Source organism: Gallus gallus, chromosome 11, assembly GCF_016699485.2.
Source record: "Gallus gallus isolate bGalGal1 chromosome 11, bGalGal1.mat.broiler.GRCg7b, whole genome shotgun sequence".
Classification (NCBI taxonomy): Eukaryota; Metazoa; Chordata; class Aves; order Galliformes; family Phasianidae; genus Gallus; species Gallus gallus.
In genome coordinates this window covers 3,813,930-3,828,934 of record NC_052542.1, presented here as the reverse complement: position 1 = coordinate 3,828,934, position 15,005 = coordinate 3,813,930, and the positions used below count along the sequence as shown (strand labels likewise).

Sequence of the window (15,005 nt, the reverse complement as noted above, 5' to 3'; positions counted from 1 at the left end):
CAGAGGCCCCGGGGTGGAGATCCCGCCCAGCTGCCTCGCCGGCAGAGGGCGCCCCGAGAGCCGGGGCAGCGAGGCCGTGGGCAGTAGAGGCGCCGCCGTCGCCGCGTCCCGCTCCGCTCCTCACCTGCCGCGGGCAGGAGGTGCCCGTCCTGTCCCGGCCCGTCCCGCAGCGCCTCCGCGCGCCGCCCTGTCAGCGCCGAGCTCCCGCGTGCCGCCAGCGCCCCGCCACTCCCCCACCCTGTTCTACCCCCCGCGGAGCGACGGCTCCGCCAGCCAATGAGAGGAGGAGAGGGACGGACGGCCGTGGGGAGATGACCAATCGGATGCCGGGAGGGGCGGGGGCGGGCCCGGTGGCAGCAGGGCCCTCCGGGAAGTGTAGTGCGGGCCGCGCCCGCCCCGCCCGCAGCAACGCCCGGTGTCGCCGGCCGATCCCGTGGATCGGGGTTCGAAGCCCGAACCCGGCGCGGGCCCCTCCCAGGAAGGCGCTTGCCGTTCGGCTGCGGGGAGGTGGCCGGAGCCCCTGGCCCGGCCCACCCTTGTCAAACACCGCCCCGGGCCGGCAGCGGGGCCGGAGGGCTCGGGCCGAGCACCGGAGTAAGGAGTTTCCCCCGGCCGGGATCCGGGAGAGCAACCAGCGGGGGTAATCCCGGGCTGTTCCCGGTGGGAAACAGATCCCCGCGATCGGAGAGGATCGCAGACGCCAATCGGCGGGCAGTCGGCGCTGTCCGTACGGCCCGATCCGCCCCGGTTCCCCGCGAGGGCTGCGCACCCTCCCGCCCCGCCCGGCTCGACCCGGCCCGGCGGTACCCGACGGGGCGGCTCCGCGGTTGGAGCGCCGGGCGTACCGCGCCGTACGGCCGTCCCACCTTCGGCGGAGGGAGGGGCGGGAAGGGAGGGAGTCGGACGCGCAATACATCTATTGCCGATCCGCTCCGCTCGTACCGCGCCCGCCCCGCCGCTCGGCACACGCCGAAAGTTGCGTCCGCGCCCGCACGGCCCCGCGCTGCCCGCGAGCTCGTGCTCGGCGCGGGGAGGGCGGGAGCGCGGAGCCCCGGCGCTGGTTGGGCCCCGCCGCGGGCCCGGGCCCGGCCCGGCCTCCTGACAACACCCCGCGAAGGAGGAGCCTCGCCGGGCCGCGCAGAAGGCGTCAGGAGCTGCGATTTCCAACTTAGCATCTTGGCAGGACCCTGCGGAAAGCGAGAGCGAGGAGGAAGGGGGAGGGAGAGGAAAAAAAAAAAAAAAAGGGACCCCCCCTCACCCCCCCCCTCGGTGCGAGGGGCAGAGACAGAGAGGGGAACGCAGCAGAGAGCGGGGGCAGAGCGAGCGGGAAGTGGTGCCCAGCGCGGGGCGCGGAGCGGTGCCGCTGCCCGGCTGGCGAGGGCGGCCAGCCCCGGCCCCAGCCCGGCCCCAGCCCAGCGCGGCGGCTCCCCCGGGCCCGCGGGTGTATGTGTGCGCGGGGCCATGTCGTATCCTCAGGGCTACTTGTACCAGCCGTCTGCCTCCTTGGCTCTCTACTCGTGCCCGGCGTACAGCACCAGCGTGATTTCCGGACCCAGAACCGATGAACTTGGGAGATCTTCTTCGGGCTCCGCTTTTTCCCCTTATGCCGGATCTACCGCCTTCACCGCCCCGTCCCCGGGTTACAACTCGCACCTCCAGTACGGCACGGACCCGGCCGCCGCCGCCGCCGCCGCTTTCACCTCCTACGTGGTAAGAACAGCTCCGGGCAGCGACACCGCGCAGGGCACGGCCCCCCCTCCCCCGGCCCCGCTTTTTGTTCCCGTTCGATTTCGGGGCTCGCGGGGACAAAAGGCGGCGCGGCCCCCGGCCCCGGCGCGCTCCTCCCGCACCGCGCAGCGCTGCAGACACGGCCCGGGGAGAGCGGTCGGGGCAGCGGCAGCGCCGGAGAGACCGCTCCCGTTTCCCCAGCAAGAGAAAAAAAATATCTGTTTTTGAATATATAGAAGAACAGGCTGAGTGCCTGAATTCCGCAACCGTTTTCTTGTTGCGGTGTAAAGGGAAACGAACAGACAGTGGCCGGAGGTGGGAGAAGTGCGGCCGGTGAGCCCGGCAACTTTCCCCGCTAATTGCGCTCCGATGGGCCCCGGAGCACTCCGCCGCCGCACCCGAAATAAAGCCGGGGGTCGTGCTCGGCTCCTCCGCTCCGTTCGCACTCCAGGCGGAGTTTCCTTGAGTTATTTCCCTTTTTCACGTTTATTTTCCATTTTTATTTTCCCTGCCTCTTTTCTTTCCCCCTCCCGTTTGCCCTTTCCTTTTCCTTTTATTCCCGGCCCGGCAGGTTGTCCGCCGCGGCGGCAACCCTGGGGAAACGGGGGGCAGTGGGGTGGCACTGAGAAAGCAGCGGGGAAGGAAAGCAGCGGGAAGGCAGCGCCGCGCTCCCGGCCGCGGGGCAGAAGAGCGGGGTTCCCTCGGGGCCGGAGCCTTCCGGCCGTTCCCGGCCCCCCCGCCCCCCCCGGGGCCGGAGCGGCGCTGCGGGGCGCTGCGGGGCGCGGGCAGGCCCGGCTGCCCTTGCCGTGTCATTGCCGCCCGCCGCCGCCTCGCCCCGCGCTCACGGCCGCTGCGCGCTCTCTCCGCAGGGCTCTCCCTACGAGCACCCTCCGGCCATGGCGGGCTCCCTGGGCTACCACCCGTACGCGGCGCCGCTCGGCTCCTACCCCTACGGGGATCCGGCGTACCGCAAGAACGCGACGCGGGACGCCACGGCCACGCTCAAGGCCTGGCTCAACGAGCACCGCAAGAACCCGTACCCCACCAAGGGCGAGAAGATCATGCTGGCCATCATCACCAAGATGACCCTCACCCAGGTCTCCACCTGGTTCGCAAACGCGCGACGGCGGCTTAAGAAAGAGAACAAGATGACCTGGACCCCGCGGAACCGCAGCGAGGACGAGGAGGAGGAGGAGAACATCGACCTGGAAAAGAACGACGAGGACGAGCCGCAGAAGCCGGAGGAGAAGGGGGACCCCGTCTCCCCGGACGCAGGTAGGCGGCGGGACGGGGGAGGGGGGGGAGGGTACGCGCCCTCGGGGCTGCCCGGTGCGTCCGGGCGGGGGGAGCGGGAGGCGCCGCGCGGGGTTGGGGGCGGCTGCGGGGCCCTCGGGCCGCCCGCCGAGCCGCCCCCCACCCCCGTCCTTTCCCCCGCAGGAACGGCGGAGCCCAGGGCCGCGCCGGGCTGCGAGCGCTTGCAGGAGCCCCCCAGCCCGCGGGAGGCCGAGGCCGGCCTCAGCGACTCGGATTGCAAGGAGCCGCCGGAGGAGCGGCTCGACGGGCCGCCCGCGCTGCCCAAAGCGCCCGGCGCTTCCCCGCTGGGGCCGTGCCCGGGGGGCCGCGGTCCGGGCCCCGAGGAGCCCCCGCCGTTCCGGCCGCCCTCCGCCGCCGCGGGGCCGCAGCACGTCGCCGAGCCGCACCCGCTGCCTCCCGCCGCCGCCTCCGTCATCCACTCGCCGCAGCAGGCGGCCCTCGCCAAGCCCAAGCTCTGGTCGCTGGCCGAGATCGCCACCTCGGCGGACAGGGCGAGGGAGGCGGGCGGCGAAACGGCGGCCCCCGGCCCCGCCGTGCTGGGAGGCGGCGGCCCCCCGCGCCCCTCTCCGCCGCGGCCCCGCTCGCCGTCCGCGCAGTGCCCCTTCCCCAACGGGGCGGTCCTGCCGCGGCCGCTCTACTACACGGCGCCCTTCTACCCCGGCTACACGAACTACGGCTCCTTCGGGGCCCTGCACGGGCACCCCGCCGGCGGGCCCGCCGCGCCCGGCGCCGCCTTCAATGGATTAAACCAGACTGTGCTGAGCCGGGCCGAGGGGCTGGGGAAGGAGCCCAAGGCGGCCAGGAGCCAGCCCCAGGCAGAGCTCGGCAAGGACTCGCCGTACGAACTGAAGAAAGGTATGTCCAGCATTTAATGTCGGCTTCCCTCCTTCCCCCGCTGGGACTGTGCTTCGGTTCTTCCCTTTTTCTCTTTTTTTTTCTTTTTTTTTCTTTTTTTTCTTTTTTTGTTTTGTTTTAATTTATTGAAAGAAATACGGAATGGCCGCGGCGGTTATTTTTCCACTACCAAAAGAAACGCAAACCGAAACAAACGGCGCCGAGCGGTTTCCCCCCCGCACCCGCAGCGCTCCCCGCGGCCCCCACGGACGTTTGTACGGACCCCTCTGTATATTTAATGTAGCTTTTGTATTTAAATTGATAATACGGTATCTTTGAAGTAAATTATGAAATCGAGACACCTGTACAGGCATTAATGTTGTTTTCGTAATATAAATATATACATTTCTGTGTCTTTTTCCGAATTGTTTCATAGTTTTAAAAATATATATATACAAGTTTAATTTAATTTTTTATGGCTAGTGTTTTTTTTTTTCCCCTTGGGCGTGCGCTAAATTGTAACGAAAAAAAAAAGGGCAAGGAACGGGTCCCACTTCTGGGATACAGCGCTCGTCGGGAAAGGGGCGGGCGGCAGAACGCAGCCCCGCTCTCTTCCCGCAGCGGGCGCGGGGCCGATCCCGCACGTAACCTCATTACCCGCAATCAGTGCCGCGTTTCACGCGAAGCGATCCGCTGCTCGACTTCGCTAATGAGTTCGATTTTCTGCCAGCTTTCCCCTCGCTGGCGGTGCCCGGGGCCGCGGCCGCGGGGGTAGCGCTCGGGGCCCCCTCCCGGGCCCGCGGTGCTTGCGGGCGGCGGCAGGTAGGGGTCACACTCGGCCCGGCTTTGGCGCCCGCCCGCCGCCGCGGGAGCTCCGCGCCGCCGCCCGCCGTCCCGGAGCGTTCCGGGCCCCGCAGCGCGCCGGGGGCCGAGGCGGGGGGCAGCGCCCCGGTGTTCGCGGAAGACGAGCGGCCCGGTCCGGCGGAACGCGGCGTCGGGAGGGGGGCGGCGCCGGGCCGGGAAGGGCTCTGCTTTGCGCCGCCCGGCCCGAACTGGGGGTGTCGGGCGGAGGCGGGCACGGAGAGAACGTTCCCAGCTGCGGGCGGCCCCCTCCGTTCTGTTCGCGTGGGGTTTGGTTCGGGTTCGTTTTTTGTTTTTTTGTTTTTTTTTTTTGTTTTTTTTTGTTTTTTTTTAATTTTGTTTTTTGTTTTAATGATCCGGATCATTATTCCGTGAGCCCTTCAACTTTGTCGGAGCCGTTCGGTGGCCGGAACGGGTTTATTCACGCGTGTGTGCGTGTTACGGGGTTTTAAAGGGTCCTTCGTGTCACGTCTGAACACCTGGGTACCCGAGTGGTGCGTGCAATCTCGTTTGAAATCAAAACTGTTCCGACCTGAAAGTGCGAAGATTCGAATTTTCCAGGGACAACAATACGTTCTTTTGTCCCTTTATGAATTATACAAGAATTTTTACCGCCCGCTCCGACCCGCGCTCGTGTCCCGCACCCACAGCGCGGAGCTCCGCGCCGGCTGCATTCCGCGCAGGAGCGCAGCGTCCGCGTGTGCCGCGGGGATGGGGCTGTGCGGGGCGGCCCCAGGTGGAACTTCCCACGGCCGGGGCCGGCAGTGAGGAACCAACAGGTTCCCAACGGGTCCGACCGAACGGGGTTTCGCTTCTCAGAGAGCGGGGACGGATTTAGCTTAACAGCGCTCTACCTTTTCCCAGCTCACCTCCCTATCTGCGAGAAAGCCGCTCCGCACGGCAGCTCCGGAGCCCCGCTCGTTCGGTAGCCCCGTTCCCTACAACCGGGGCTGCTTTCGGCGGGTCTGTCCGCGGTAGCAGTACGATTTTCGTTTGATAGATAAATTCCGCCGGGAATTTCCCATTTCCCTCAGGTCGCGGCCCGTCGCCCATTTAAACCATAACCATTCCTGCGGCCCCACCGCTGTTCCCCCCCCAGTTTTGCCTTTTCCTCGTCCCTCTGCAGAGGGGGGGGGGGAGGGGGGCTGCGCTGCCGTTGCTTCTTTCTCCTTTCTAACGACAAGGGGGGGAGGGGGCAGCCCGCCCTTTCTGCTGTGCTATGTCCATTTGTTGTTCGAAAACAAAACAAAACAAAATATTTTGAGGACACTTGAAATACAACTAACGGGAGCCAGTGCGGGTTCCCGGGAGCAGCGTCTGCCGGGCCGCGAGTGTGGCGGACGGCAGCAGCATCAGCAACACTAACAGCATCAGCAGCAACAGCAGCAGCAGGTGCCCAGCCCGGGCCGCAGGTGGCGGCGGCGCAGCCCCCGAGGGCCGCCTGCTCCCGCCGGGCCCCCGGTATCCTCGCGTGGGGCCGCGGAGCCGCTCTGCCCCGGCCGGGGCCCCTCGGTGAGCGAGAGGAGCTCCCGCCTGCGGCCGCTCCGGGAGCCTCCGGCACTGGGGTAGGGGCTGCCCCGGGGGAGCCCCGCAGGTGCCCCAGCAGCACTCCCCGGGTTGAGGGACCGGGGCCGGCCGGGGGCAGCGGGGCTCCCCCTTGCCCCCTGGCCCTTTCTCAATGGCGCAGGGCGATAAGGCAGGGAGCCCGACGCAGCTTCGCTGCTTCCTCTTTCACGCTTAAAACCAAAACAAATACGAATTCAGACCCTCGCACCTCAGGCCGTGTTCGCAGCCCCCCTCTCCTCTGTTGCACCGTTTTCCGTTTATCTGCTCCACGGGCCACCCCTCAGGCCGGAGTGAGGATCTCCTCACGGCCGCGAAGTGCCCGGGCAGCCCCGGAGCCGCGGCACGAGGGAAGGGACGGCGGGGTTGCGGGGGGCGGCCGCGGGAAGGAGCGATGGAACGCGGCGCGCAGTGCGGAGCTGCCCGAGCCCGGGTTTGGCCTCGGGCAGAGCCTGGTGCGGGGCCCGAGCCCCGGGAGCTCCCCCGTCCCCGTACGGTTATTAGCGGGGGTACCGCGGCCGGCCGGGAAGGAGTGCCCCCGAACTCAGAACCCACTGCCTTCCAACCGAGCGCTACGGTAACAATTCCCCGTCCCCCCGCCGGTTCCTTGAAGATCTGGCACAAACACATCAATGGCCCCGAAGAAGCAGCTTTGGCGGAGAACAAGTGGCAGTTCTGAATTTACCTTTTGTGTGCGCCTCAGATGCAATCTTAAGGCATTTTTTCCCCTCTCTTCCACAGAAAAAGAGCGTTAATCTGCCCCATCTCGGGGCCCGAGGATCGGAGCGGAGGAGACATTCACTGCAAGCACGTAGGGGAATAAGGGTCTCGCTTTATTGAATCATCAAATCCCAGGAACGAAGCTCTTAATTAATTATGGGTGCTAAAAATTCAGGCCAGCTGCTACTTTTTACTCGGCTCTGACAGAGAAAGACAAAGTCTGCGGCGAGCTCCTCCGAGGCGCTCCGCATAAATCAGCGCTCCCGGCCCGCGGGGACAGATGGCGCCTCGGCCCCGCGCCGCCCGCATTCCTCCACCGCACCGCGGCGGTGCGGGAGCGCCGGCCCGGCCCTGTCCGACGGCGCGGCCGCGGGAGCGGCTCCTGTTCGCCGCCGGAAGGAGCGGCAGAACCCCGCGGTGCCCGCGGCCGGCGCTGCCCGGAGCCCTATGAACCGGCGGGTTCGCGCCCCAGACCGACGGGCTCCGCGCCGCGTTTCCGGGCGGCCGTCGGCGGTGCGGGCCCGCAGCTCACAGCCCGGCGCTGCGCTTCCCCGGCGAGGCGCCGCGTCCTGCCCTGCGGGGGTCCGGCCCCGCACCTCTCCTTGCCGCCGCCATCGCCATTTGCTTAAAGCAAACCGCGGCCCTCTCCTCGCTCACGCCTGATGGATGCAAATGTAAATGTGCACTTATTTAATTGGATCGGGTCCCAAGATAAAAGAGATAAACGGCTCCCGGTTTGCCAAGTTATTTTCAGAGGCACGCGGTGCCGTGCGGAGGGAAAGTTAATGAAGAGGAGCGGCCGCCCCGCGTCGAAACGGCTCTCTCCGGCCGCGGGGGGGCCCTCGGGCCCGGTCTCACCCCACGGAGCCCCGCTCCCCTCGCCCCGTCCGGCCCCGCGTGCGGGTGCACCGCAGACGGTACTGATACCAACATCGGGTTTGTCGCTAAAGGCCTTCCAAAACAAATTCTCCGGCTGAATGCCAACGCGTGCGTGTCGGCCGGTGACAGCTGATTAGTGAAATGATTTACGGCCAAGTTAAAAAAAAATTGATACTGTCAAAGGCTGCAATTTGAAAAAATAAAAAAGAGAGAGAAGGCAGCTCAGCCTTCAGGGCTTCCACCGCAGCGCCAGCCCACCCCACACCACGAGCACCTGCAGCCCTCCGGGCCGCGGTGGGCCGCACTGCTCAGAGCACAGCCCAGCCCTGTCCCCTCACTGCCTGCCCACAGCATCACCTGCAGCCCCGTGCTGCGGCCTTAGGCTGCCTTTTTGTTTCGAGACTTTTTTCTGCTCATTAATTGATTAAATAAAAAACCCTTCCCTCATTTCTCTGCAGCTCTTCTTCATAAAGAAAGCTTTTGCTCCGCAATAAAGTGAGAGACTTTGATCCCAGATCATCCTCTTAGGCCTTCCAGCTGAAATCAGCAGAGAAACTATGTGGAGTTATTGTTCGCACTTGCTGCACTTCTGATTCAGAAAGGGCTGATTTATTAGCTTGTCAAGGGAAGCATTGTTCAGGAAGGCAATCAAAAAGCACTTACCTAGCTAAACTAAAATTACTGCCTTTTCAGTGGCTAATTTGTATAACTCCCATGGAGGAACTTGGGAAGTGTTTGATGAGGCATAAAATGATGATTAATGAATTTATTGGCCTGCTGCTCATCAAATAGGAGTAGTATATCTTTCCTCTATTGGGCGTTGGGGCTAATGCTACATGGCTGTGTAAAGCAAGTCCAATATGATCTCCTTTTTAGCCCCCTTTTAACCCCTGTGACCTGAAGAATATCTCCGTGTAACAGAGGCAACATCAGGGGAGCACAGAGACAAAGAGCCCATTTGATACGACGGAAAATGAGAAACGCGAGGAAAGTCGCTGCGGGGACAGATCCGCTCAGTTTTCGGCTTTCAATCACTTTGACTACTCAAGTGGGAAGAATGCAGAAACGAGATAAGGTGCGAGAAGAGAAAATGACAAACCAATTTTAACTTTCAGAAAGGAGCCAGCCAACAACTTCGTTGCTCCTGAGGCGGAGCAGGAGTGTGGGCAGTGCTGTGGCTCCGAGCCGTTGTGCCCAGCCCAGCCAGTCAGGCACGGCACAGCTGTCCTGAGCCCGTGAATGTCCTTCCTCCTCTGCTGGAACAGCCTGAGTCCTCCTCTGAGCAGCGGTTAATGCTTCCATCGCTATTCTGGGGCTGTGGCTTGGAGAGAAACAACTTCCTTTCCCCCTTTAAAGGCTTGCTCTAAATCATGTGTGACGCAGTGCCCACCTGTACGCACAGGACCAACACGATACCTTATGCACTGCACATTGTTGCTTTGAGCAGGGTAAGACCCCCAGCAGATCAAAAACATTGCAGACAATCTCAAAATCTTGTTAAAATGCATTTGCCTGAGATTTGGAGCCAGAGATCTTCCTGGGACAGAACCGATTTAGCTCTCAGCTTCCACAGGCCCCTCCCTTGCTGCTCCAACACAAGGGCAGGGCCTGGGGGGGCTGCAGCCTCACATCTCCAAGTGAAGGTGTGCGTGTCTCGGCTGGACCTGCTGCCAAGGAGGCAGCTTCTCCCATTCAGTCCCAGAACTAGGAGAAAATCTCTCATCTACTTCAAGAACACATATTCTCTGTGAAAACCAAATCTTGCTGTCCCATGCTAGGTAACATTGTCATTTTGAATGCTCTTGCTTGCCAAACGTGAGGTATATAATGAATCAGAATGGTTAATTTTCCAGATCTGTTAAGAAATTGTCAGAGGAGAAAATTCCTGAGCAATCTTTCCATTGCAGAGGCTGTGTGAACAAATCACAAAACTGCCCTGAGCCGACATGTTGCCTTCTCTGACTACAGGAATGCAGCACCCACCTCATGTCCAGAAGATCAGAAAACATTTATTTTAATGTTAACGAATGACTATTTGGCCGGGACCCCTCTAGGCAAAATGATCCCCTAGAAAACAATGTTTATAAACATCCCCAAGCAAACAGCCCTCTCCTGACACCAGCCTACCACCAAGGCGCTGCTCAGCAAGTTTTATCTGCAAGTCCTTGACCTGTGACTGCTTTTACAAAGGCTCTCTGTTCATTAGCGATTTCAGGTCACTTTGAGTACTTGTGTCATGAGTGCACAGCACAGCTGTAAAATACACGTATTAAGTACCAGCTGCATTAATACAGGGGCTTATTTTCCTCCGCTTGGCTCCCAAAAGCAACATGATCTTACATGTCGATGAAAAAAGACATAGCTATATTTGCATAATTACGGCAATATTGTAGGTCGTTAGTGCAACGGACCTAAGAGGCTGATTTATGATTAAATATGTATGGCTAAAAGTTGCCATGCTGGGTAGTGTGCGTAGCATTAGACAATGACAGTTTTGGGGCATAATTGCTTTAATGTGGGCAATTAAGACTAAGTGCATGTGATTTTAGTGTCTGCCCTACATTCCTCTGAATGATTACAATGATCAATACACATGATTTGTAAGTCGCTTCCTATTGATCGAATGGTAAAATGTTTGACCTTCCTTTGAGGAAGTAATTTGCTAAATTATGACACCACGTAAAGTCTTTCTTGGTTCAGAGGTGAGGGGTAATGGCACTCAGAATTAAAAAAAGAAAGAAAAAAAAAGGAAAAAAAAAAAAAAAGGAAAAGAAAGAGAAAAGAAACTTTCTTCCCCTTCCCCTGAAGGTCTCTGCAATGTCCCTGCCCACTTGCTGACTTCACCTGAGCAGGGAGGAGTCTGGCACATCCCTCCTGGAAATTAACAGGGGGAAAAGACCGGACTGCACACTCGATCCATCTCTGCAAGAAACTCTCCTGAATGAAGTCGATCTGTTTACACCTTGATGCCAAACCACCAGGAAGCTCTGACCACAAGGTCTCTGCTGTTTGCAAGCTGCTGGGAGAAATGAGCAGCAGCAAAGCTGGGGAAGCGGAGCACCGTGCAAGAGCTGGGACACGTGGCAGGGCTTCCCGGGCTGCTTGCCAGCCTGCGCCTTGCTGCGCACATGGCGCAGAATAGCTCTCACTGTATCACATTAGCAGGTATGAAAAGGAAAACAACAAAGAGCTCATGAAACCATGTTAGCTGGCGAGCAGCGACTTTGTTCTGGTCAGACGCTTCCGCCTGGTAAGAGAGCCTGAGCGGGCAGGTAGCAAAGGAGATCAAACCGAGGAGGTGCAGTGTGCTGAGATGGAAACGCAGTGCTTACAGGGGGGCTCTGGCCAGGTCCTCGGTGCCCCCACCCACCAGCAGCTTGCACTGCTGCACACATCTGCAGCAGCTCCCACTCACTGCCGGCACATCGGCACGCAGCGGGGGAAAGGAGTTCTGTCCCTGGTGGCTCAGCCAGGGAGAGCTCATTCCCTGCCACCAAACCCCTGCTGCTGGGAGTGCAGAGCTGAGAGCTGGATGGAGAAATGTTCATGTGCTGGCACTGCCCAGGACATCATCAGGACTTCATCAGGAGAAGGTCAGCTAAGTCATCTCACCTCCCTGGCAGATCTGAACATCATCGGTGTTAGTAGCACAGCTCTCACCAAATTTCTTTTTTTCACAACATACTGTGCAGTACAAGTCCTGACCTTGAACTGGGAATCGAGCAGTTGGATATCCTTTGCTTAAGCTCTCCAGCTGCCGAGATCTGATGGCAAGCTTTTCAATTTCAAAGATAAGAGCTGCTGCCAGTGTTTTCTCTGAACCTGCTTCTGGGAGAACACGTCCCCAGGTCCTGCTCAGTCCCAGCTCCCAGGGTCTGTGAACACCCTGAGTTCTCCTGGGACCTGCACGCGGGCTGCCTGAGCTGAGGAGCACCGAGCCAGCCCCTGGAAGGGATGCAGTCACCTCAGAGAGGTCTGCAACGGCACCTGAGAACCCCAGGGCACCTGGCTGTGACCAAGGGCCTTTGAGAGCCCCACAACTGGGCAGAAGCTGGAGGCTAGGGAAATACCGCGGTGCTCCTCTGATAGCAGGAACACCCATGGCAGGGCAATGAACAACAGCCCTATGCACTGCAACAGCCAATGGCAAGGAAAGTCACTGCAGCATGAACCAGCCCATCCTAAATCCAATACCTAAACCAAGGCTGAGGACAGACACACTGGAAGTGCTCTGCTGACTATGGGGAGAGCCCACAGGGACTGCAGTGTGGGCATCTGGAGCCAGGGGAGATGGTTTCACAGCAGGCAGATGGCCCCTCCCTGCTAGGTGCCTGCCTTTAGAATTACCATAAAAACCTCAGCAATCTCAAGCAAAAAACAGACCCACCCACTGTAAAATATATATTGAATGAATTCTTTTTACTGATTCGAGAAATAGTGTTAAGGAGTATTTAGAAATAAACGTTTGTCAAAATCTGAATAGCCCAAGTACCTCTAATACCTCAGCTGAAGTACCATGGCAGTACCCAATAGAATGGGATAGCAGTTGTTGTGATAAACGGACAAGTTGTCAAAGCTCTGATTTACATCGGAACTTCACTCACAAACACTTCCGTTGGCTTTCTACTGAAATATTTATGGAATAAGACAAAACTCCATGACCCTCACTCAGGAATGCCCATAACCACCTCCCTGGCTTTAAACATGGAGCCAAGGAAGTTGATAAGGCTTCAATACACAGTTACAGCGTGTTGTGGAATCAGGACAGGTTCCTCACGTGGGGCTGCGCATGGGAGAATCCGGCCTGCAAATGTAAAGGTTACGTAAGACACAAAATTGCACCAAATATTTGACAAATCGCATGGCTACATGAAAACCAGCATTTGCAAAACTAAGTTCCTGGTTATGCTGAGGACCAAAAAAAAAACCAAAATAGGATAAGGTGTCAGTATCGGAATAGGAAAAGAGAAACTTCGCATGCAAAACTGGTAGGAGGATTTGTGTGATTTTGCAAGTTCAAAATGTAACAGACACTTTTCTCTGTTGCCGTTAATTTTGTTTTGCCTTCTTATTAACTGCATCACTTTGATGAATACTTTTAAAAATAAAATAATGGCTATCACTCAGGCTGCTTTGAAGTATCTCTGAGTAGAGTGACTGGTAGCATTTATTGATTTCATAGTGTGACACTAAAAGTTTTGATACGGGATTTTAAAAAATGATATTTGAAGTTAAAAGAAGACATCTTGATTAAAGCCAGAACAAATTGTTTGGCTGAGATTCAAGCTCTGGTTCACATCCTTTTCCAAGCCTGTCGATTCACTTGCTCAGTAGGAAAGGCCCATATGCTTTCAATGGATGAGTTAAAAATTCATGCAGGAAACTGCTTCGAAGTTGGGAACCAACGGAACAGCTAAATCCGTAAGGGAAAAATACATTCATAGATGTTGGATATCGGAACGAGGTAGAAAGCTCTGTGCTTAAGGGGTTCAACTGTGAGCCACAGACAGTGTGACCTTGAAGCCCATCCCAGCCTTCTGTGCATCCGTTGCCTGTATGCAGACTACTGATAATACCGTCCCCATCACCTCCCGCACAGGGAGCTGGGAAGATGAGCAGCAGCTCCACGATGCTCTAAGCCATACGGCTGGCGAGATGAGCTGGGGGCTACCAGCTGAAATCTCAAAAAGGCTGCGATGCACATTGCTGAGCTGGTGGGTGTGAACACTCCCTGCCTGCAGCTTTTGGGCAGCTGGCTCCAAAGGTGCTTTGGAGACTCCACCACACCAAAAACTGAGGCTCTGCTGACAGCCCCTACTGAAAGGCTTGACAACAGCCCTCCTGGCTTCTCAAGGTGAAGAGGGAAAAGGACAAACCCATAACTGAGGGCTTCAAGATCCAGCAAAGCCTCACATTTCTACTTTTCAGTCCGGTAAACAAAGACGGCGTACTACCTGGCATGAAGAAACAGGAGCAGGAGTTGTTCATAAGGAGCTGAATCTTCACAGAGATATTCTGTCCCAGCCACAGCCAACTGGAGTCCTCAAGTCCAACTTGAAGAACCCATTCCTGAAATAACTGGCCTGAAGCACCTGCTCCCGGGCAGTCCAAGAGAAGACTATCACCACTTCTCTCCAGCTTCTTCCATTGCTGGTGTCAATGGGGATGAGACTGACTTTTAAAGGAAATGCTCGCTAGGGCCGCTTGGAAGGGTTGTGAAGAAGAAATACCTTGTCAGTTTTGCAATGGAAAATGTAATTCCATTGCAAAAAAAAAAAAAAAAGAGAAAAAAAACTCACCAGCAGGCTATTGACTGAGTTGTTAAACTCTGGGGGGAAAAAAAACCTGTTAGGTGAGCTGGTTAATATCAAGGCTCACCACTCACTTCTGCATACTACAGACCATGTCAAAAGCTTTCCAGTAATCAGTAGAGCTTAAGAAAAGTCTCTGATTAACTTTTCTTTCATCTTTCTCCTTTCCATCTGGTGTTAAAGATCAAACCTTCAGTTCCTCTCCTCTTTTAAGCCTTGCCTGTTTGACAGCAAACTTCTCATCCATCTTAAATCTAGTGTGGGCTAGAGTGTCTTTCAGCAGTGGCTAGAGGGTAGACGTATTATCAGATACTAACCATATTGCTCCTTCCTTTTTACTTTAGCTCTGTATTTGTTATTATAGGATATAGCTGGGTTTTCCGACTGTTCAGCTTCTATCCCTCCACTGCTGGATAGTGCTGTGCTGATAATGCTTTGCAAATCACTGCAGCATCCCAGCTTTGGAATGCACTCTCTGCACTTTGCATAACTCCTTCCAACTGCACCAGCTGCCCAGGATGCCTGTCCCCTGGGACTTGCAGCATCTGTGCTCCTCAAGGTACTGTGACATGGGGATGACAGTGATTTTGACAATGCTAGGGCTCTAAAGCTTCACACTGCACTGTGCCTGCAGGGTAAAGGCAGTGCCCTCCCTTCAGCAGAGGCTGTGGCAGGACTGAGGCTCAGCCACCCTTCAGAAATCCATCTTAGTGGGACGTGAATGAGAACAGCTGGAACCAGTGGGATCATCATAGACCTGGCCCTGATCCTCCTCTCATGGCACTCTTACAGCTA

General features: G+C 57.9%; 1 protein-coding gene across 2 annotated transcripts; it reads left to right on the top strand.

Annotated features, from left to right (window-relative positions):
* Positions 1–1,170: 1,170 nt before the first annotated feature.
* Positions 1,171–8,346, top strand: IRX5 (iroquois homeobox 5). 2 transcript variants are annotated; one of them, XM_025154323.3, is made up of 4 exons: positions 1,171–1,710; positions 2,598–3,003; positions 3,166–3,897; positions 7,042–8,346. In XM_025154323.3, the coding sequence occupies exons 1-4, from the start codon at positions 1,462–1,464 to the stop codon at positions 7,053–7,055; spliced, it is 1,401 nt and encodes a 466-aa protein (XP_025010091.1). In that variant the 5' UTR covers positions 1,171–1,461; the 3' UTR covers positions 7,056–8,346. The 2 variants fall into 2 exon arrangements, with proteins under 2 accessions (XP_025010091.1, XP_015147857.2); XM_015292371.4 differs by lacking the exon at positions 7,042–8,346 and having other exon boundaries at positions 3,166–4,345.
* The last annotated feature ends 6,659 nt before the right edge of the window (positions 8,347–15,005 follow it).